At 40.8% G+C, this 23,339-nt stretch overlaps 1 protein-coding gene across 1 annotated transcript; it reads left to right on the plus strand.

The window, feature by feature from the left end:
- Positions 1-1,419: 1,419 nt before the first annotated feature.
- On the plus strand, positions 1,420-6,331 carry LOC138760469 (uncharacterized). The gene has a single exon (XM_069931084.1). It carries the CDS (start codon positions 1,734-1,736, stop codon positions 6,099-6,101), a length of 4,368 nt encoding a protein of 1,455 aa, XP_069787185.1. The 5' UTR covers positions 1,420-1,733; the 3' UTR covers positions 6,102-6,331.
- The last annotated feature ends 17,008 nt before the right edge of the window (positions 6,332-23,339 follow it).

The following is a 23,339-nucleotide window of genomic DNA, read 5'->3' on the forward strand; positions in this document are numbered from 1 at the left end:
CCTGATGGTGGGAGCGAGAACAGAGCGTGTGCTGGGTGGTGAGGGCCTTTGATGATGGCTGCTGCCCTTTGACGGCAGCGTTCCCTGTAGATGTACTCAATAGTGGGGAGGGTTTTGCCTGTAATGTCTTGGGGCTGTGTCCATTATCTTTTGGAGGGCTTTTCATTCAGGGGTGTTGGTGTCCCAGACCAGACCATAATGCAGCTGGTCAACACTCTTTCCACCACACATCTGTAGAAATTTGCCAAGGTTTCTGATGTCATACCAAGCCTCCACAAACTCCTGAGGGAGTAGAGGTGCTGACGTACCTTCTTCATAATGCCATTGGTGTGATGGGTCCAGGAAAAATCCTCCAAGACTCCCAAGAACCTATATGTGCTCACCCTCTCCACCAATGATCACTGGATTGTATACCTCTGGCTTTCCTTTCCTGAAGTCAACAATCAGCTCCTTAGTTTGGTGATATTGAGTTCAAGGTTGTTGTTAGTGTACCATTCAGCCAAGTTTTCAATTTCCATCCTGTATGCAGACACATCCCCATTCTTTATAGAACTCACTAGAGTGGTATCGTTGGGAAATTTGTAAATGGTGTTATTGTTGTACTGAGCTACACCATCGTAGGTGTAAAGTGAGTAGAGCAGCGGGCTAAGAACACAGCCTTGTGGTGCTCCAGTACTGATGGAGATTGTGAAGTTCTTACCAATCCTCACTGATTGTGGTCTAGAGATGAGGAAATCCACCAGTGGGAATGGTAGGTAATGTAGAATTTTGTTTAATTCCTCAAAGTTTAATGCTTACTCTCTATCCTATAAAAGTGAGTGAATTGTACAGAATTCTTTTGGTTAAGAATTCCAACCTGCCATCCACCCCATCAAGTCATGGTGTTCACTGCTAGGGAATGCTTCAACCCATCTTGTAAATTGGTCCATCATTATGAAGCAGTACTATTTTCTTCAGATGTAGGTAATGAACGTGCACTCAATGTGGATCTGTCCTCGATGCTTTGGTTGGTGTTGAAGTTGGAGTTAACAGGTTTACTAGTTCCACTCAGATTATGCACCACTAAAAATTATTGAATGACCTCCCATCATATCCTTCTCCATCAAGAGCAACTAATTAATGTATTTTTTTTAATTTTTAAAATTTTTCACACTGTAAACCATATCAATCAAAATACATACAAACATTTCCCTCTTAAATATACACAGTGGCATTTTCTCCCCTTTTTTCCCCCATACCTTCCCTCCCACCTTCCCACCCCCTTCCAAACCCATTAAACGTTCAACATATACAATTCAATAAAACCATTAAACAATGTCATCACACAATGAAAATAAACAAGAAAATTGTGTCATCTACTTTTACACACTGGGTCAGGTCATTTTGTCTTCTTCTCATTTTATCCTTTTAGGGCGTGGAGGTCCGTGGTAGGCCCTCTCTGTTGTGTTCCATGTACGGTTGTGATAGTACAGATCTATCACCAATGTACATAGTGTATATAGTTACTGTATCTAGACTGTGCTTACAGCGATTGGCTGAGAGCTAAGCCACACCTATTGTTTGGGCCTTAAAGGGTTGTGTCCCTAGCCAGGTCGGATCATTCCGGACTGGTCGGCCACCTGTGAAGAGCTCCGGTCTTTTGCTAATAAAAGCCTTGGTTTGGATCAACAAGTCTTTGGTTCTTTCGACGAGCTCTACAATTTTATTAGCAAAAAGAATTTTTTTTGAAAGGGATGGAGCGTTTAACTCGGCCAGAAAAACTTGATATCGACCCACAGTCAGCTACAGCCTTCAAAGCCTTTAACTTCTGGCTGCTGAACTTTGAAAACTTCCTGAGATTCATTCAGGTAGAGGAGGATAACCAGCGTCTAACAGCATTGCTGTCTATGGTGTCCTTGAGAGTCTACGAGAACATCCAGGATGAGACCACTTACACCGCAGCCATAAAGGTACTGAAAGGACTGTATGATCAACCGGTGAACAGAGTTCATGCCCGGCTCGTGCTTGCGTCAAGGAAGCAACAGCCCGGTGAGTCCAGCAGAGCATATTTACAAGTATTAAAGGCATTGGGCAAGGACTGTAACTGTGTGGACAAAACTGCTGCCGAGATCACAAACGATCTCGTCCGGGATGCCTATGTGGCCGGGCTCAGATCGAATGAAGTGAGGCTGCGCTTGCTCGAACAAGGGGTAGAAAAACTAGAGGACGTGGCCCGGATTGCAATCACAATGGAGGATGCAGCCTTAAAATCCACCGAGCTCTCTTGGGACTGGACCCCTCGTTCTGATGTGAGTAGAGTGCCCTTCTACCCTACCCCTGACGGCCTGTCGGCTGCTGCTACCCTCCCCCGTGCGGAACCGAAATGTTATTTCTGCGGGAGGGACAAGCACAGCAGATCCCAGTGCCCAGCAAGAAAAGCCAGGTGCCAGAAGTGCCTTAAAAACGGCCACTTTGCTGCAGTCTGTAGGTCTAAAATGGCCGCCAGCAAACACAGTGCCTCGTGTGAAGCCCAATCGCCGCTATCCCATTCAAACTCTTCTTCCCCAGAGCTCTCGTCCAATGAGAGCGAGGGCTCCCCTGCACGGCAACGCCTGACGTCACGGAGACGCCGAACCCGGAAGGGGCAGCCCACCGTCGCAACCATGGTGATGGCCTGCCTCTCGCCCCCGTGCGGAACACTTGTCACTACAGCCGCTGCTGCCGCCGCCACAGCCACCCCCGGGGCCGACGCTACCGCCGCTGCTGCCGCCGCCACGGACACCCCCGGGGCCGACGCTACCGCCGCTGCTGCCGCCGCCACAGCCACCCCCGGGGCCGACGCTACCGCCGCTGCTGCCGCCGCCACAGCCACCCCCGGGGCCGACGCTATCGCCGCTGCTGCCGCCGCCGCCACAGACACCCCCGGGGCCGACGCTACCGCCGCTGCTGCCGCCGCCACGGACACCCCCGGGGCCGACGCTACCGCCGCTGCTGCTGCCGCCACAGACACCCCCGGGGCCGACGCTACCGCCGCCGCAGCCACCCCCGCGGCCAACCAGGTGCTCACCCTAGCGTCCATCGCTGACGACCGCCAGGGCCCGACCACCGATCACGAGCAACTACAAACCCCACTACTTACCATTCACCTGCCACAACAGCACTTCCGGGAGGTTCTCCAACCTTCTCCTCGAGCGTTGACTACGTCATCCCGTTGCGTGACGTCATCCCGTTGCGTGACGTCATCGCGCAAAACTCGCCTGTCAACTGCTTCAATAACATTAAACCAGCAATGCTCTCATCCCCTCACCAGAGCAATGGAACTGATTAAAGTGCATGGACACTACACCAATTGCTTATTTGACTCTGGGTCAACTGACAGTTTTATCCAGCCAGATCTGGCCCTCCGTTGGGGACTGGACATTATCCCCACTACCCAGAGGATCTCATTAGCGACGAGGTCGCACTCGACTGGGATAAAGGGGTATTGCATCGCCACGCTGGAAGTACAGGGCGTGACGGTCACCCACTTTAAATTATTCGTCCTTCCCCAATTGTGCGCCCCAGTGTTGCTGGGATTAGACTTCCAGTGTCAGTTCCAAACGGTGTCCCTACACTTTGGGGGACCCCACGCCCCCCTCTCGGTCTGCCATCGCCCCACTCCCGAAGCACCCGAGCAACCCGCCCCCGTGCCCCGGGGCCAATCCTGCGGCCTTTCCACACTCCGGATTGCCCCGCCAGCACTCTTCGCAAACCTCACCCCTGGCTGGAAGCCTGTGGCCACCAAAAGTCGGCAATATAGTTACGAAAACAGGCAATTCATTAGGAGTGAGGTGCGTAGATTGCTGGATGAGGGCATCATCGAACCCAGTTCAAGCCCCTGGAGAGCCCAGGTGGTGGTTGTCAAGAATGGGGAAAAACTACGGATGGTGGTCGACTATAGCCAGACCATTAACCGCTTCACACTCCTGGATGCGTACCCCCTGCCACGCATCACGGATGTGGTGAACCAGATCGCCCAGTACCGCATTTTCTCCACTATTGACTTACGTTCGGCCTACCACCAGCTCCCGATCCGCTGCGAGGACCGACCATTCACGGCCTTTGAAGCGAATGGGCGGCTATATCAATTTCTCAGGGTACCATTCGGGGTCACAAATGGTGTCGCGGTCTTCCAGCGGGAAATGGACAGGATGGTGGACCAGAACGGGCTAACCGCTACCTTCCCGTATCTGGACAATATCACCATCTGTGGCCACGACATGCAGGACCATGACGCCAACCTAGACAAATTTCTTCAAACTGCCCGTCAGCTAAACCTGACTTACAATTTGGACAAGTGTGTTTTCCGGACCACACGACTCGCTATTCTAGGTTGTGTGGTGGAAAACGGGATAGTCATGCCAGATCCTGACCGCATGCGTCCCTTAATGGACTTACCCCCCCCACATACCCAGAAAGCTCTCAAACGCTGCCTGGGCCTTTTCTCTTATTACGCCCAATGGGTTCCAAACTACGCCGACAAGGCACGTCCTCTTATCAAGACCACCTCTTTTCCCCTCTCGACCGAAGCCACAGCGGCTTTCGATCGAATCAAATCTGACATCGCTGCTGCGACGCTGCACGCGATCGATGAGTCTGTCCCGTTTCAAGTCGAGAGCGATGCATCCGACTTCGCCCTGGCAGCCACCTTGAACCAGGCCGGTCGGCCTGTAGCCTTCTTCTCCAGAACCCTCCAGGGTCCGGAGAGTAGACACTCCTCGATCGAGAAGGAGGCCCAGGCCATAGTTGAAGCGGTACGTCGTTGGAGACATTACCTCGCTGGGAGGCGCTTTACACTGTTGACTGATCAACGCGCGGTCTCCTTCATGTTCAGCAACACCCAGCGTGGTAAGATAAAAAACGACAAAATCGCCAGATGGAGAATCGAACTCTCCACCTTTAACTATGACATCCTGTACCGGCCTGGTAAGCTCAACGACCCGCCTGACGCGCTCTCCAGGGGGACGTGCGCCAGCATACAGATGGACAGACTACGGAAACTCCATGAGGCGCTCTGTCATCCAGGGGTCACTAGGTTTGCTCACTTTGTCAAGGCGCGCAACTTACCCTACACAGTTGAGGAGATCCGCTCCATGACCCGAGCCTGTTCGGTGTGCGCCGAATGCAAGCCCCACTTCTTCCGTCCGGATAACTCCCACGTCATCAAAGCCACCCGCCCCTTCGAGCGTCTTAGCGTAGACTTTAAGGGACCCCTACCGTCGACCAACCGTAATACCTACATCCTTACGGCCATCGACGAATACTCCCGCTTCCCATTCGCTGTGGCCTGCCCAGACACCACTGCCACCTCAGTGATACAGGCCCTTCACAGTATTTTCACCATCTTCGGGTACCCCAATTCCATCCACAGTGATAGGGGGTCCTCATTCATGAGTGCAGAGCTGCAACAGTACCTTCTGGAGTGTGGTATTGCTTCAAGCAGGACCACGAGCTATAACCCACGCGGTAATGGCCAGGTCGAGAGGGAGAATGCCACCATATGGAGAGCGGTTACACTGGCTCTCCGGTCTAAAGGTCTCCCCACCTCTCACTGGCAGGAGGTTCTCACTAGTGCCTTACACTCCATCCGCTCCCTCCTATGTACTGCAACAAATGCCACCCCCCACGAAAGGATGTTCCTTTTCCCGAGGAAATCCGAATCGGGAACCACTGTACCGGCATGGCTCACCGTCCCTGGCCCCGTCCTTTTGCGACGCCACGTCCGGCACTCAAAGAACGACCCCTTGGTCGACCGAGTGACTCTACTCCACGCGAACCCACATTACGCATACGTGGAGTTCCCAGACGGGCGGGAGGACACTGTTTCGGTGCGGGACCTAGCTCAGGACGCGGTAGACCCAGCAAACCCCCCAACTCCTTATGCTCCAGGCCCCGTGCCGCAACAGAAGGACCAACAGCACCCCAATGACTCGGGCCACCCTGCCGACAAAACGACTGGGGAATTGAGTGACGGAGCAGTCGCACCCGATGAGCCCGCTGGTGACACCACTCCAGCCACCCCAATCCCGGCACCACGGCGGTCACGCCGGATGGTCAGACCCCCTGACCGCTACAGTCCTTGACCTACCCCTTCCTTTTCATTCTCTCCCTCGTTTTTGTTTTTTTTTTTCCCGGGTCAATTCTCCAAGAAGGGGTGAATGTGATAGTACAGATCTATCACCAATGTACATAGTGTATATAGTTACTGTATCTAGACTGTGCTTACAGCGATTGGCTGAGAGCTAAGCCACACCTATTGTTTGGGCCTTAAAGGGTTGTGTCCCTAGCCAGGTCGGATCATTCCGGACTGGTCGGCCACCTGTGAAGAGCTCCGGTCTTTTGCTAATAAAAGCCTTGGTTTGGATCAACAAGTCTTTGGTTCTTTCGACGAGCTCTACAACGGTTCCCAAATTTGTTCAAATAAATAAATAAATAGATAAATAGATAATTTAAAAAAAATTATATGTTATTTTTTCCAATGGAATACAGTTATTCATTTATATGTACCATTGCTGTATTTTCAGGCTCTCTTCTGATTTCCAGGTTGACATTGTACATTTTTTTGCTACAGCTAAGGCTATCATAATAAATCTTTTTTGTGCTTCATCCAGTTTGAGGCCTAATTTTTTACTTCTTATATTACTTAGAAGAAAGATCTCTGGATTTTTTGGTATGTTGCTTTTTGTGATTTTATATAATACCTGATTTAGATCTTCCCAAAACTTTCTCACTTTCTCACATGCCCAGATTGCATGTACTGTTATTCTCATTTCCTTCTTATAGTGAAAACATCTATCTGATAATGTTGGATCCCATTTTTTTAAACCTTTTGGGGCATTGTATATATAACCTGTGTAACCAATTATACTGTATCATGTGTAACCTTGTGTTTATTATATTCTTCATAGTTCCAGAGCATAACTTTTCCCATATTTCATTTTTTATCTTTATCCTTAAATCTTTTTCCCACTTTTGTTTGGGTTTATAACTTATTTCATCATTTTCCTTCTCTTGCAGCTTGATGTACATGTTTGTTATAAATTTTTTTATTATCATTGTTTCTGTAATCACATATTCAAAGCTGCTTCCTTCTGTTTCCCAATTTATCCTTTAAGTAGGATTTCAGTTGATGGTATGCAAACATTGTACCATGAGTTATTCCATATTTGTACTTCATTTGTTCAAATGTTAATAAATTATTTCCCAAAAAACAATTTTCTTTTCTTTTAATTCCTTTTCTCTCCCATTCTCTAAAGGAAAGGTTATCTATTATAAAAAGGATTAGTTGATTTTGGGTCAATAATAATTTTAGTAGTTGGTAATTTGTTTTTTATTCCTTTCTAAGTGAATCTTCTTCCATATATTGAGTAAATGATGCAGTACTGGTGAGCTTTTATAATGCACCAGCTTTTCATCCCACTTATAAAGTATATGTTCCGGTACCTTCTCCCCTATTTTATCTCGCTCTATCTTAGTCCAATCTGGTTTTTCCCTTGTCTGATAAAAATCTGATAAATACCTTAATTGTGCTGCTCTATATAATTTTTAAAGTTGAGGAGTCACGTGATGGAGTAGTGGCCGGTCGGGGAACTCCAGCCCTCTCCGGAAAAGTTAAAAAAAAACAGAGAAAATACAAAGGCACAAACACGAAAATTAAAATAAAGTGAAAGTAAAGGTGGGAAGAAAATGGCAGCGAAGAAAGAAAAGTCGAAGCAACGGGAAGAGAAGAAGAAAAGACATCGGAAGAAGAAGGTGAAGGCCTTACCTGTCCGAGGAGGCCCGCTGTGGAGAGAGAAGCCCGCTCCCTCAGGTTAATCGAAGTCCCGAGCTCGGGACTACAAAAATGGCTCGCGGAGCCAAGCAAAAGTGCGCAACCGTGCATGCGCGAGGAGTCGCACATGGGCGATGCGCAAGACAAAAAAAACACTGACGGGAGGGGGGACCAGCTGAGGAGTCGATCTCCACAGCTGAAATTGACAGCCACAACACAGCAGCAAGAGGAGAACATAGAAAACAACGAGAACAAGAAAGAAGAGAGTAAAAGGAAATCAAAGAAACAACAGATGACCAACCCAGAGGAAGAAGAAGAGGAAGAACACAGAGAAATGGAAGAAGAAGGGAAGGGCAAGTACATAGATATATATTTTTTTAAAGAATATATGGAATCAATAAAAGAATGGCAATCACAAGAATTTAGTAAAATAAAAAGAAGAATAAAAAGTACAGAAGAAAAAATGAATAGATTAGAGATGGTCATGTCAGATATAGGAAAAAGAGTGGACAAGGTGGAAGAACGAGAAACAGCCATAGAAATGGAAGTAGATGACTTAAAAAAGAAGTTAGAAGAATCTAATAAAAAAGTTAAAGAGACACAAGAGCTGTTAGCTCAGAAGATAGATATAATGGAAAATTATAATAGAAGAAATAATATAAAGATAGTGGGCCTTAAGGAAGATGAAGAAGGCAAGAATATGATAGAATTTATAAAAGATTGAATCCCCAGGGTCCTAGGAAGACCAGAATTACAGGAAGAAATGGAAATGGAAAGGGCACATAGAACATTAGCTCCTAAACCACAACCACAACAAAAACCAAGATCCATTTTAGTAAAATTCCTAAGATATCAACAAGAGAAAATATATTGGAGAAAGCAATGAAGAAAATAAGAGAAGACAAAAAGCCACTGGAATACAAAGGACAAATTTTTTTTTCTATCCATCCAGATATAAGTTTTGAACTCCTGAAGAAGAGGAAGGAGTTTAATACAGCAAAAGCGATCCTATGGAAAAAAGGATATAAATTTATGCTAAAGTACCCAGCGGTACTTAAAATAGTTATTCCAGGGCAGCAAAACAGACTATTCTCGGATCTGGAGGAAGCACGAAAATTTGCAGAACTACAAAACAGACAGAGAGATGAAGACATGTAACGAGAGCAAAAATGACCACGAACTATATGTATGTGTGTATATGGGTATATATATATATATATATATATATATATGTGTGTGTGTGTGTGTGTGTGTGTGTATATGTATCTATGTGTGTACATGTGTGTATGTATGTTTAAAAGAAAACATATATAGATAAGAATTAATAAGGGAAAGTAAGGGAAGAGAGGAAGTAAGGAGGGAATTAAGAGAGTGACCTTTGTTATATATGAAGATTAAAATCTTTTCTGGGGGGATGGGTGGGGAAGAATTACGGTCACTGCGAAATCAGTTGACGTTTGCGAGTGATTTCGCAAATCCAAATGGAGAGGGGAGATGTGGTTGCCCGACAAGGGACAAAGGGCAACTCAGGAAGGGGAGGGGATAATGGGGTTAAAGGATTTTAAGATAGGAGAGAAATGGAAATATTTTATGTTTTAGAAATGTTGTATTATAATGTGCTTAAAAAAAGAAAACAGAAATGGATAAGAAGGAAAGGTGATGATGAGGAAACGGAAAGGAAAGATAAACAAAGTATAAGGTGACTATGTTGAATTATGTGACTTTAAATATTAATGGAATACATAACCAAATCAAAAGGAAGAAACTGTTAAATTTATTGAAAAAATTGATACAGCATTCATACAAGAGACACACTTAATCGAAGTGGAACACAAGAAATTAAAGAGAGATTGGATAGGACATATAACAGCAGCATCATATAATTCAAACGCTAGAGGAGTAGCTATATTAATCAGTAAAAATGTACCAATCAAAATAGAAGAGGAAATAATAGATCCAGCAGGGAGATATGTAATGATAAAATGTCAGATATATTTGGAGTTTTGGAATTTACTCAATGTATATTCACCTAATGAAGAAGATCAAAAATTTAAGCAAGATATCTTTTTGAAGATAGCAGATACGCAAGGGAACATACTAATAGGAGGGGATTTCAATCTTAATTTGGATTCAAACATGGATAAAACTGGAAAAAAAATTAATAGAAAGAACAAAGTAACCAAGTTTATAATTAAATCGATGCAAGAAATGCAACTTTTGGATATATGGAGGAAACAACACCCAAAGGAAAAGGAATATTCATATTATTCGGGCAGACATAAAACATACTCAAGAATAGACCTATTCCTGTTTCAGCTCACATGCAAGAGAGAGTTAGGAAAACAGAATATAAAGCTAAACTATTATCAGACCACTCACCCCTGTTATTGACAATAGAATTAGAGGACATCACACCAAGAATGTATAGATGGAGATTAAACTCCATGCACTTAAAAGGCAGGATTTTAGATAATTCATTGAATGACAAATTAAAATGTACTTTGAAATAAATACGGAATCAGTGAAAGATAAGTTTATACTATGGGACGCAATGAAAGCATTCATCAGAGGGCAAATAATAAGTTATGTAACCAAGATGAAGAAGGTCTACAACCAGGAAACAGAACAGTTGGAAAGGGAAATAGAAAATATAGAAAAAGAATTAGCAATGAAGGATAACACAACTAAAAGAAGAGAATTGGCAGATAAAAAAATAAAATATGAAACACTACAAACATATATGGTGGAAAAGAACATAATGAAGACAAAACAGAAATATTATGAACTAGGAGACAAAACGCACAAAATTCTAGCGTGGCAGCTTAAGACAGAACAAACTAAGAGAATGGTATTGGCATTAAGGAAAAAAGACAAGCAAATCACATATAATCCAATGGAGATTAATGAAAACTTTAGAGAATTCTACGAACAACTATATCAAACTGAAAACGAAGGGAAAGAAGATAAAACAGATGAATTTTTAACTATAATTGAACTACCGAAATTACAAACAGAGGAACAAAATAAATTAACAAAGAACAAATACAGGAGATAATAAAAAAACTACCGAACAATAAAACATCAGGAGAGGATGGATTCCCAATAGAATTCTATAAAACATTTAAAGATTTATTAATTCCTCCCCTTCTGGAAGTAATCAACCAGATTGATAAAACACAAAGCTTACCAGAGTCATATAAAGCAGCAATAATTACAGTAATACCAAAGACAGGGAAAGATCCACTTATACCAGTGTCATATAGACCAATATCTTTACTTAACACGGATTACAAGATAATAGCTAAACTATTAGCAAACAGATTAGCCGACTATGTACCAAAAATAGTAAATCTAGACCAAACTGGATTTATTTAAAAAAGACGAACAACAGACAATATCTGTAAATTTATTAACTTAATTCATGCAGTAGAAGGAAATAAAACTCCAACAGTAACGGTTGCTTTAGACGCAGAGAAGGCCTTTGACAGAGTAGAATGGAATTATTTATTCAAAGTACTACAAAAATTCAGCTTACCAGAGAAATATATTAATTGGATTAAAGCATTATATAAGGGGCCATTGGCGAAAATGACAGTAAACGGATATATATCAAAACAATTTAACTTAAGCAGATCAACAAGGCAGGGATGCGCACTATCTCCTTTATTGTTCGCATTAGCCATAGAACCACTGGCAGAACTGATAAGAACAGAAAATAAAATAAAAGGGATAAAAATAAAAGACAAGGAATATAAAATCAGTCTATTTGCAGATGACGTTATAATATACTTAGTAGAACCAGAAATATCAATAAAAGAATTACATAGGAAATTGAAGGAATATGGAGAAGTGTCGGGGTACAAGATTAACGCAAATAAAAGCGAAGCAATGCCAATGAATGATGCGGATTTCTCAAAATTTGAGAAAGAATCACCATTCAGATGGCAAGCGCAAGCAATGCGATATCTAGGTATACAAATAAATAAAAACCTCAGCCATCTATATAAACTCAATTATTATCCACTAATGAAAAAATTACAAGATGACTTAGAACATTGGAAAGATTTACCACTAACACTGATAGGAAGGATAAACTGTATTAAAATGAACATTTTTCCAAGGATACAATATTTATTTCAGACATTAACAATACGATTAACAGAGAAATTTTTTAAGGATTTAAAGAAAATAATAAGGAAATTTTTATGGAAAGGGGGGAAACCGAGGATAGCACTAGATAAATTAACAGAATGGTATAAGCAAGGAGGCTTACAATTGCCAAACTTAAAAAATTATTATAGAGCCGCACAATTAAGATACCTATCAGATTTTTATCAAACAAGGGAAAAGCCATATTGGACTAGATTAGAACTAGATAAAATAGGGGAGAAGATACCTGAACATATATTATATAAATGGGATGAAAAATTGGTACTACATAGAAATTCTCCGGTATTGCATCATCTGCTCAACATTTGGAAGAAGATTCATGTAGAAAGGAATAAAACAAATTACCAACTACCAAAACTAATACTGGCGCAAAATCGGCTAATCCCTTTTACAATAGATAACCTTTCCTTTAGAGAATGGGAGAAAAAAGGGATCAAAAGAATAGAGAATTGTTTTTCAGGAAATAAACTATTATCCTTTGAACAATTGAAGGATAAATGTAATATAACTGACGATACAAGGTTGGCATACTACCAACTGAAATCCTACTTGAAGGACAAATTGGGAAACAGTCTGAGGTTACCAGAAGGAAGTAATTTTGAATATGTGATTACAGATACAATGATAATCAAAAAATTTATAACAAACATGTATATTAAACTACAAGAAAAGGAGAATGAGGAAACAAATGGTAAAACCAAACAAAAATGGGAACAAGATTTAAGCATAAAGATAAAGAATGAAACATGGGAGAAACTATGCTCCGAAACCATGAGAAATACAATAAACACAAGGTTACTCATGATACAATATAACTGGATGCACAGGTTATACATTACACCTCAAAAGTTAAATAAATGGGACCCAACAGTATCAGACAGATGTTTTCGCTGTAAAAAGGAAACGGGAACAACAGTTCATGCAATCTGGACATGTGAGAAAGTGAAAAATTTTTGGGAAGATCTAAACCAGATACTAAATAAAATCACAAAAAGCAATATACCAAAAAACCCAGAGATCTTCCTCCTAAGTAATATAAAAAACAAAGAATTTGGACTTGATTTGGATGGAGCACAAGAAAGATTTGTTATGATAGCCCTAGCTGTAGCAAAAAAATGTATTATGTCAACCTGGAAATTAGAAGATAATTTGAGAATACAGCAATGGTATATAGAAATGAATAAATGTATTCCATTAGAAAAAATAACATACAATTTAAGAAATAACATTACAATATTTGAACAAATATGGGAGCCATACATGAAACACAATAGAAAAAACCTACCGTAGACATCTACCACCTAAAATGACAGAAGGAGAAGATAATGAAAAGAACTGATTCAGTGGAATTTCTTGTTTATTTTTATTGAGTGACAACATCGTTTAACGGGTTTAATGTATCTTAGATTCTGAACTTTAAATAAGTGGGATGGAGGAGGGAAGGGGGGGGGGATAAAATGACACTGTATATATTTGAAAAGGAAATGTATGTATCTTGATCAATATGGTTTATAGTGTGAAAAATAAAAAATTTTTTTTTTAAAGTTTGGTAACTGCAAACCACCTTGTTTGTACCACTCTTAATTTATCTAATGCTGTCCTCTGTTTCCCCCCTTTTCATAAAAAATTCCTTATTATTCTCTTTAGTTCATTGAAGAACTTCTCTGTTAAGGGAATTGGTAATGATTGAAATAAATATTGCATCTTTGGGAAGACATTCATTTTAATGCAATTTACCCTCCCTATCAACGTTAGTGGTAATTCTTTCCAATGTTCTAAGTCTTCCTGTAATTTCTTCATTAATGGCTGATAATTTAATTTGTGCAGGTGGCTTATCTAATCTAATACTTAGGTATCGATTGCTTGTGTTTGCCATTTAAATGTTGATTCTTTTTTAAATTCTGTATAATCCGCATTACTCATTGGCATCGCTTCACTTTTATTTGCATTGATCTTGTACCCCGATATTTCTCCATATTCCTTCAATTTCTTATGTAGTTCTTTTATTGATATTTCTGGTTCTGTTAAGTATGCTATGATATCATCTGCAAATAAACTGATTTATACTCCTTCTCCTTTATTTTTATCCCTTTTATTTTCTGTTCTTATCAGTTCTGCCAATTCGTCTATTGCTAAAGCAAACAGTAAGGGAGATAGTGGACATCCCTGCCTAGTTGACCTACTTGATTTAAATTGGTTCAATACATATCCATTTACTGTCACCTTCACCAATGGTCCCTTATATAAAGCTTTAATCTAATTAATATATTTTTCTGGTAGATTGAGCCCCTGTAATACTTTGAATAAATAATTCCATTCTACCCTGTCAAAGGCTTTTTCTGTGTCTAAATTAATAAATTTACAGACATTATCCGCTGTTTGTCTTTTCTTAATAAATCTAGTTTGATTTTGTTTTATTATTTTTGGTACACAGTCGGCCAATCTGTTTGCTAATAATTTTGCTATTATCTTATAATCTGAAGTAGAGATATTGGTCTATACGATACTGGTGTTAGTGGATCCTTCCCTGTCTTTGTATTACTGTAATTATTGCTGTCTTACATGAATCTGGCAAGTTTTATGTTTCTTCTATCTGGTTCATTACTTCCAGGAGAGGAGGAATGAATAACTCTTTAAATGTTTTATAGAATTCTATTGGGAATCCGTCCTCTCCAGGCATTTTATTGTTCGGCAGCTTTTTTAATATATCCTGTATTTCCTTTATTTCAAATGGTTTCATCAGCTTGTTTTGCTCCTCCTCTTGCAATTTCAGCAGTTCAATTCTAGCTTAAAAACTCTTCTATTTTGTCTTCTTTCCCATCGTTCTCAGTTTGGTATAATTGTTCATAAAATTCCTTAAAGTTCTCATTAATCTCCATTGGATTATCTGTAATTTGTTTGTCCCTTTTCCTTGATGCAAATACAATCCTTTTAGCTTGTTCTGTTTTAAGTTGCCAGGCTAATATTTTGTGTGTTTTTTCTCCTAGCTCATAATATTTTTGCTTTATTTTAATTATGTTCTTCTCCACCTTAAACGTTTGTAATGTTTTGTATTTTATTTTTTTTTCCGCCCATTCTCTTTTTGTTATATCATCCCTTGTTGCTAGTTATTTTTCTGTACTTACTATCTCCCTTTCCAACTGTTCTATTTTCCGATTGTAGTCCTTTTTCATCTAAGTCACATAACTTATTAGCTGCCCTCTAATGAAGGCTTTCATTGCATCCCATAATATAAATTTGTCTTTCACTGATTCCGTATTTATTTCAAAGTACATTTTAATTTGGTGTTCAATAAATTCTCTAAATTCCTGTCTTTTAAGTAGCATGGGAGTTTAACCTCCATCTATATGTTCTTGAGGGGGAGGACGTGGACCTGTCCTCGGGCCTGCGCAAAGGAGCTTTTAGGTGGAGTGCAGTGCGCGCAGTACTGACACCCAACCCCAACCAACCAATTTTCCCTTGCAACCGCTGCAATCGTGTCTGCCTGTCCCGCATCGGACTGGTCAGCCACAAACGAGCCTGCAGCTGACGTGGACTTTTTACCCCCTCCATAAATCTTCGTCCGCGAAGCCAAGCCAAAGAAAGAAAGATATGTTCTTGGTTGGATGTCCTCCAGTTCTATTGCTAATAACAGGGGTGAGTGATCAAATAGCAATCTAGCTTTATATTCAGTTTTCCTAACTCTCCCTTGAATATGGGCTGACAACAAAAACATATCAATCATTGAGTATGTTTTATGCCTACCCGAATAATATGAGTATTCCTTCTCTCTTGGGTGCTGCCTCCTCCATATATCCATAAGTTTCATTTCCTGCATTGATTTAACCATAAATTTGGCCACTTTATTCTTTTTCCTAGTCTTTTATCCAGTTTTATCCAATGTTGGGACCAAATTAATGTTAAAATCCCCTCCTATCAATATATTTCCCCTGCATATCTACAATCTTCCAAAAAAATATCTTGCATAAACTTTTGATCTTCTTCATTAGGTGCATATATATGGATCAAATTTCAGAATTCTGAATATATCTGACACTTTATCATTATCTACCTCCCTGCTGGATCTATTATTTCCTCCTCTATTTTGATTGGTACATTTATATTTATTAATATAGCTACACCTCTGGCTTTTGAATTATATGATGCTGCCGCTACGTGCCCTACCCAGTCACTCCTTAATTTATTATATTCCACTTCAGTTAGATGTGTTTCCTACACAAATGCTATGTCTATTTTTTCTTTTTTCAGGAAATTTAATAGCCTTTTTTGTTTAATTTAGTTATGTATTCCATTAATATTTATAGTCATATAATTCAACATGGCCATCGCATATTCTGTTTATACCTCATTTCTGCTTCCTCATCACCACCTTCCCCCTTTTCCCCATTTTCATCTCTCAGTTTTCCCTTTTTGAACTCAATGTATGACAAAACTTTTAAAACATAAAATACTTCAACAATTCCCAAATCTAAAATTCCCTTAACCCCCAAATGTCCCCCCGCCCCTCTCTGAGTTTCCCCTTGTCCTTTGCTGGGCAACCACACTCCCCTCTCTATTTGGATTGCGAACCCGCTCACAAGCGTCAACTGATTTCGCAGTAACTATTATTCTCTCCCACCCAACCCCCCCAGAAAAGACTTTTATCTTCACATATAACAAAGCTCACCCTCTTTTTTCCCTTTACTTCCTTTCTTCCCTTTTCTTTCCCTTCTTTAGTTCTTACTTGTATATTATCTTTACATCTTTATATGTAGTTTGTCGTCGTTCTTCATTCTTGTTACATCTCTTCATCTCTCCTTCTGTCCTGCAGATGTTCTGCAAATTCTCATGCTTTCTCCAGATCCGAGAACAGTCTGTTTTGCTCCCACGGGATAAATATTTTAAGCACAGCTGGATATCTTAACATAAATTTATAGCCTTTTTTCCATAGGATCAATTTTGCTGTGTTAAACTCCTTCCTCTTCTTTAGGAGTTCAAAACTTACGTCTGGATAAAAAAAAATTGACCCTTTTATTCCAATGGTTTTTTGTCTTCTCTAATTTTATTCCTTGCCCACTCCAGTATATTTTCTCTTGTTGTGTATCTCAGAAATTTTACTAAAACGGATTTTGGTTTTTGTTGTGTCTGTGGTTTAGTAGCTAGTGTTCTGTGTGCCCTTTCTATTTCCATTCCTTCCTGTGTTTCTGGCATTCCCAGGACCTTTGGGATCCATTCTTTTATAATTTTTTTCATATTTGTGCCTTCTTCATCTTCCTTTAGGCCCACTATCTTTATGTTGTTTTGCCTACTATAGTTTTCCATTATATCAATCTTCTGAGCTAACTTTTTTGTCACTTTCTTCCAATTTTCTTCTTAAGTCATTCACTTCCATTTCTATAGCCATTTCTCATTCTTCAACATTTTCTAATCTTTTCTTTATTTCTGTCATGACTAGCTCTATTCTACTCACTTATTTCTTCTGTACTTTTCATTTTTCTTTTCATTTCACAAAATTCTAATGTCAATCATTCTTTTAATGCTCTCATTTGTTCTTGAAATTTTAAAAAATCTATATACTGTCCATCTACACAAAGGAGAAGTTTGCCATTAACTCCAAACTGGACATCCTTCAATTACAGGTTTGTGATTGTAGTCCATAAGCATTCATCTCATGTTCTTGGTCTGCGGCCAAAACTGTGTAGTCGATACCTTGATCTACAGACAAAACCTTGAGTGGAGCAGAGCGGGAAAGTGCATCAGCTATTACATTGTCTTTTCCAGAAATATGTAGTATTTTTATGGATAATTCTGAAATGAATGATAATTGCCATTGTTGTTGAGCTGACCTGGGAAAATGCAAATGTTAAGGGCTCATGGTTGATGTACATTGTAAAATGTACATTGTAAAATGTCTGCCCTCCAAAAAAATAAAGGAAGAGTCGAATAGACAAGTAAATGGCCAAAAGCTCCTTATCAAAAGCACTGCACTTCTCTGCTTCACGAAGATGGAGGCTGAAGAATGCTAACAGTTTCCATTGCCCATTGACATATTAATGAAGTGCGCCTTGTACAACCATATTGGAAGCGTCTGTAGAAAAGGCAGTGGCTCCATTTAAAACTGGGTAATTGAGTATAGTGACATGAGTCAGCAAATCTTTCTCTCTTCAGTCCAATGGATGGTTCTGGTGTTTCTAGGCAGTAAATTGAAAAAGAGGCTTCATTATACGAGCTGCTCCTGGAAGAAACCGATCGTAAAAATTTACCATTCCCAAGAATTCCTGCAGGATTTTAACTGTAGCAGTTCTTGAGTACTTGGTAATGGCATCAACTTTAGATGGTAGCAGTCATGCCTTCCTGAATAATCCTATGCCCCAAGAAATCACTAATTTCTTGTCTAAAAAACCATTTATCTGGATTGATGATCAGTCCAAACTTTTGAAGATGAATAAAAAGTGCACGAAGATGTTTCAAATATTCTTCCTTTGTCCCACTGGCCACTAAAATTTCATCGCGGTAAAGGAAGTCATTGGTCATACCACGTCATAAAGCATCTATCACCTATTGAAATGATTGAGTGGAATTCTTTAATCCAAATGGCATTCATAAAAATTTGAAAAACCCAAATGGGATATTTATTGCTGTTTTTGGAATGTATTCTGGCTCTACCGGCACTTGGTGATAGCCATACACCAAGTCTATTTTGGAGAAATAGCTCCATGCAAATTAGCTGAGTAATCCTGAATATGAGGTATCTGATAACAATCCGGAATGGTGGCATCATTAAGCCACCTGCAATCTTCACAAGGTTGCCAACCTCTATTGTGTTTTGGGACCATATGTAATGGGGATGCCCAAACTGTTGGACCTACGAATTATGTCTAGCTCCTCCATCTTGGCAAACTCTTCCTTAGCTAAGCGCAGGTTCCCTGGAGGCAAGTGGCGCACTTTAGCGTGGCCCTTAGTACAAATGCGATGAGTAACACTGTGCTTTGCAATGGAGGCAGAAAATTGTAGAGTAGTAATCTCAGGGAAATCTTCCAACAGCTTGGAGAATTCATCAACTGGTTTACCTAATGTTTGAAGGCTCAGAGCAGGGGTATAGATGTCCATCAAAGGAATAGTCTGAAAAGTAGTTCCATCTATTAGCCAATGCCCTTTGAAGTTGACAAGGAATGAATAAGCCCGAAGAATATCTACACCAAACAAAGGTTGGGATACTGCTGCTATAATAAATGGCCAAGTGCAGAGATGATTTTCAAACTTGACATTCATCTTCCTGATGCCAAAGGTCGGAATGTTGGAACTGTTAACTGCTCAAAGTTGCAGGTCTGGGGTAGTATGGCATGTGTCAAAACCGGTGGGTGGAAATACACTAACTTCTAGACCCATGCCCACCAGAAATTTTCTCTGGGTCGACTGGTTCCATACATATAGTAGGCTTGCAGGTTTCTCGCCAACCACTGTAGGCCTTACTGGCAGTTGGCCTGGGCGTTTCTGGCAAATGGGCAGGTGGAAGGCATTTGCGGGCATTTACTTCCCAATGGCTGAGGTGATAACCCCAAGACGAGGTGACCACACGTTGCTTGTTTTTGGGCGTTGCCTGCTTGTTGGGAGTGATGTGCTAAGGGGTCAATATCAGAGGGGTTGGTTGTGCAGAATTGTCTTTCCTTCCTATGCTTTTTAGCCAGCCATAGGATGTCTGCCTCTGCCATTACAGCCCTTGGGTCTTCAAATGAACACAGATAACAAGAGCCTGGCATTCGCTCAAAATAGAGTTGCTCAAATAACATATTGGGACTTTCGTCAGATGCCAGGAAAAGCATTTCATCCATTAGTTCTGAAGGAGCGCGGTCTCCCAACCCATCAAAATGTAATAGTTTGGCTGCCTTTTCCCTTCGGGACATACTATATACCTGTAATAAAAGTGCTTTTAAAGCATCATACTTGCTGGTATGTGGTGGACCTGTTGGAAGTTGCTGACCCTCTTAGCAAGGCCTGATCCAGGGCACTGACAAGATGGTAATAGTGAGTGGTGTCCAACTTGACTTTGCGAAGGTGAAGTTGTGCTTCAGCCTGTTGGAACCACAGTTCAGGCTCAGCTGTCCAGAAGGGTGGTAGCTTCATAGCAACAGCTGCAGAGTCCATGTTTGTCCAAAAGTACTTTTTTGGATTGTCGGGGTAACCAATTATGGCCACTGGAATCTCAGAGGACATGATGAAATAACCACACAAGGCATTTCTAGAATGAATCAAATGGATTTACTCTTCATCACCCACACAACCTTTTAAAATCTAGAATCAGGGGCTCAACACACTCTGACCTCATCATGTGCTGACATCGCAGGGCTGGTTCAATACCTCCTGGAAGTTTTAGTGCCGCCATAGCACTGCTACATTATCAATATTGTTCCGTTTAGTATGTTGTCTACCATATTATCTCTTTAACAATGTTTCCCCAATAGTTTGGGGAGTCTTTACACACTCCATCTGATTCACTCCATCTGCCATTCCTATCATTCTCCTTTTGCTGCTTCATGGTGGACTTGAAATCCTGATAGAGGCTATTAATCCTCAACATTCTGAAGTTCAGCTATTTTCTTGTAACCCCTTCTGCTGAGCTGTTGCTCAACAGTTCTGGCATGTCGATTTTATGTGCCTTCACTTAAATCACTGCTGTTGGAGCTTTTGATAACGGACAGCAATTACCAATTTTGAAGTGTTGTAAGACTCGATATCACAAAACATCTTTTTACTCCATGGTGCTGTGTAATTGTTGATCACTCCAAATACCTATTAACTGCCTCTATATTCATTTACCTGTTCCCTGTTGCTTCTTTCATTTAAGGCTCTGTGTTCTGCTACTTTGATTTGTGCCTCCATCAGCTTTCCCTGGGCGACTACATCCCCTTCATATCTTATGGCAGGGTGGTAAAGTAGGCATTTGCATGCTTTCTTTCATTGGACAGGATACTGAGTACAAAAATTGGAATTTTCTTATTCAGTTGGGCAAGGTGTTGGTGCAACCATACTTGAGAACTATATGAATTTCTGGTCACCCAGCTAAGGAAGAAGGTCAGTAAGTCGGAAGGGATGGAGAGGAGATTCACCAGGATATTTCTGGGAGTAGAAGGCTTGATATAGTGTAAAAGGGAGTGTTTGGATCAGCAGGCTCTTTACTCTCAGGAGCATAGGTGGCTGAGGGGTGACCTTTTGGAGGCATATAAAATCATGAGGGGTATGGATGAAGTGAAAGCACATGGTCTTTAGAATTAAAGGGCACAAGTTGAAGGTGAGGAAGGAAAGATTTCAGAGGTATCCTGAGGGTCATCATTTTCACTGAGAGAATAGTCTGAATCTGGAATGAGCTACCAGAGGAAACTGTAAAAGCAGGTATAATGTAATAGATAAATATTGGGAGGAATTTGGTAAGATTAGTAGGTTACATACATACACACATTTTAAAACCAATCTTATTTGAAATGCTAGGGATTTGTATTCAGTAATATTGCAGAAACTTTGGAGACTTTTATGCACATTTCACAAGTAGGTGCTAATTGAAATGATGTCATGAAATGAATGGACCATTGTTTGGAGGAGACAAACTGGCTGTTTAAAAGTACCGACAGTGTGCTCACAGAAAAGTCACTCCTGGGTTTTGTTTATCTAAGACAACACCTTGACCAAGAGAGGAGAACTCCTGTGGTTTGTTGAAGAAGGTGGGGTTTTTTGCACACTATATACATGTACGCTTAGAATTAGAAGGGGGTTAATTTGGGTTAGTTAAGTTTAGAAATAAGTTAAAGTTTGATTCTGTTTTCACGTTTAAAGATAATTAAAAACAAATTTTGTTTCAATAGCCATTTATCATGGTGAATTTTCTATTGCTGCTGGGTTTTGGGGTCCTTTGGGCTCGTAACAATAATTATTTATAGTTAAAAGGCAATTGGACATAACAACCAAGCAGGATTCAAGAATATTGAAGAGAGGAAGTACCTATGTAACTTTAAGTAAGATGAAGAAAGAGGTGGATTGGATTAAAGAATGTTGTTAAAAGCAGTGGTCAACCACTTTAATTCCATACACCATTAGCATATTGATTGAAACAACATCTCCTCACTGACAAGGATGCGTGTTTAGCCCACTGCTCTACTCCCTCTACACCCATGACTGTGTGGCTAGGGAAAATTCAATGCCATCTACAAATTTGCTGATGACACCATAGTCGTCGGCAGAATCACTGACAACAGTGAGGAAGCATAGATAAATCACCTAGTTGAATGGTGTCACAACAACATTACACTCAACGTTAGCAAAACTAAGAAACTGATTGTGGACTTCAGTAAAGGGGAAATCAAGAGAACACAAACCAGTCCACCAAAAGAGGAGTCAGCAGTGCAAAGGGTTAAGAACTTCAAATTTGTGGGTTCAACATCTTTGGATATCTATCCTGGGGTTCTATGTCAATGTAATCACCAAGAAGGCTCACCAGCAGCTATACTTCATGAGGAGTTTGAGAAGATTTGGTATGTTACCAAAGACTCTTGCAAATTTCGACAGGATTCTGACTGGTTGCATCACTGCCTGGTATGGAGGTGCCAATGCACAGGACAGGAAAAGACTATAGGGTTGTGAACTCACCAAGAGCCATCATAGGCATTCGTGTTCACTCCATCCAGGGCATCTACAAGAGGCGGTATCAAAAGAAAGCAGCCTCTATCCTCAAGGTCCCTCTTCACACTGCTACCATCCAGAAGGAGGTTCAGAAACCTGAACATGAACATTCAATGGTACAAAAACAGCTTCTTCCCCTCTGCCATCAAATATCTGAATGGGCAACAAACCATAGTCACCACCTCACTTTTTATTTTTCACTTTCTCTTCTTTTGCACCAATGTATTTGTTTTTTAAAAAATGTAATTGATGGCAATATTTGCACCTGTAATGCTGCCACAAAACAATGTATTTTGTGACGTTTATGACAATAAATTCTGATTCTGTCCTTGGTGTTGTACTGCCAAGTGAGGCTACCCACAAATTGTAGGAACAACATTTTATATTCCGTCTCCAAACAGATGGCGCCAATAATGACTTCTCCAATTACAGTAACCCCCTTCCCCATTCTCTCTCTTTCCCAACCCATCTCTGTCTCTTCCTCCATCTCTCCACTCCCTTCTTTTCCTTCTCATTTCAGAGCTACCCTTCTGCCCTCTGCCTGGTCATTTCTCAGCTTCTTTCTTTTCTGCCCCCCTCCACATGTATCCACCTATTACCACCTTCATCCACCTTCAACCTGTTATCCTGTACTCCTCCCTTCCCATTCCTCCCTCCACCTTTTTTATTCAGACTGTTTTTCCACATTCCTGATTAAGGGTTCAGATCTGAAAAGTTGACTGCCTTTTAC

Source organism: Narcine bancroftii, chromosome 4 (assembly GCF_036971445.1).
Source record: "Narcine bancroftii isolate sNarBan1 chromosome 4, sNarBan1.hap1, whole genome shotgun sequence".
Lineage (NCBI taxonomy): Eukaryota > Metazoa > Chordata > Chondrichthyes > Torpediniformes > Narcinidae > Narcine > Narcine bancroftii.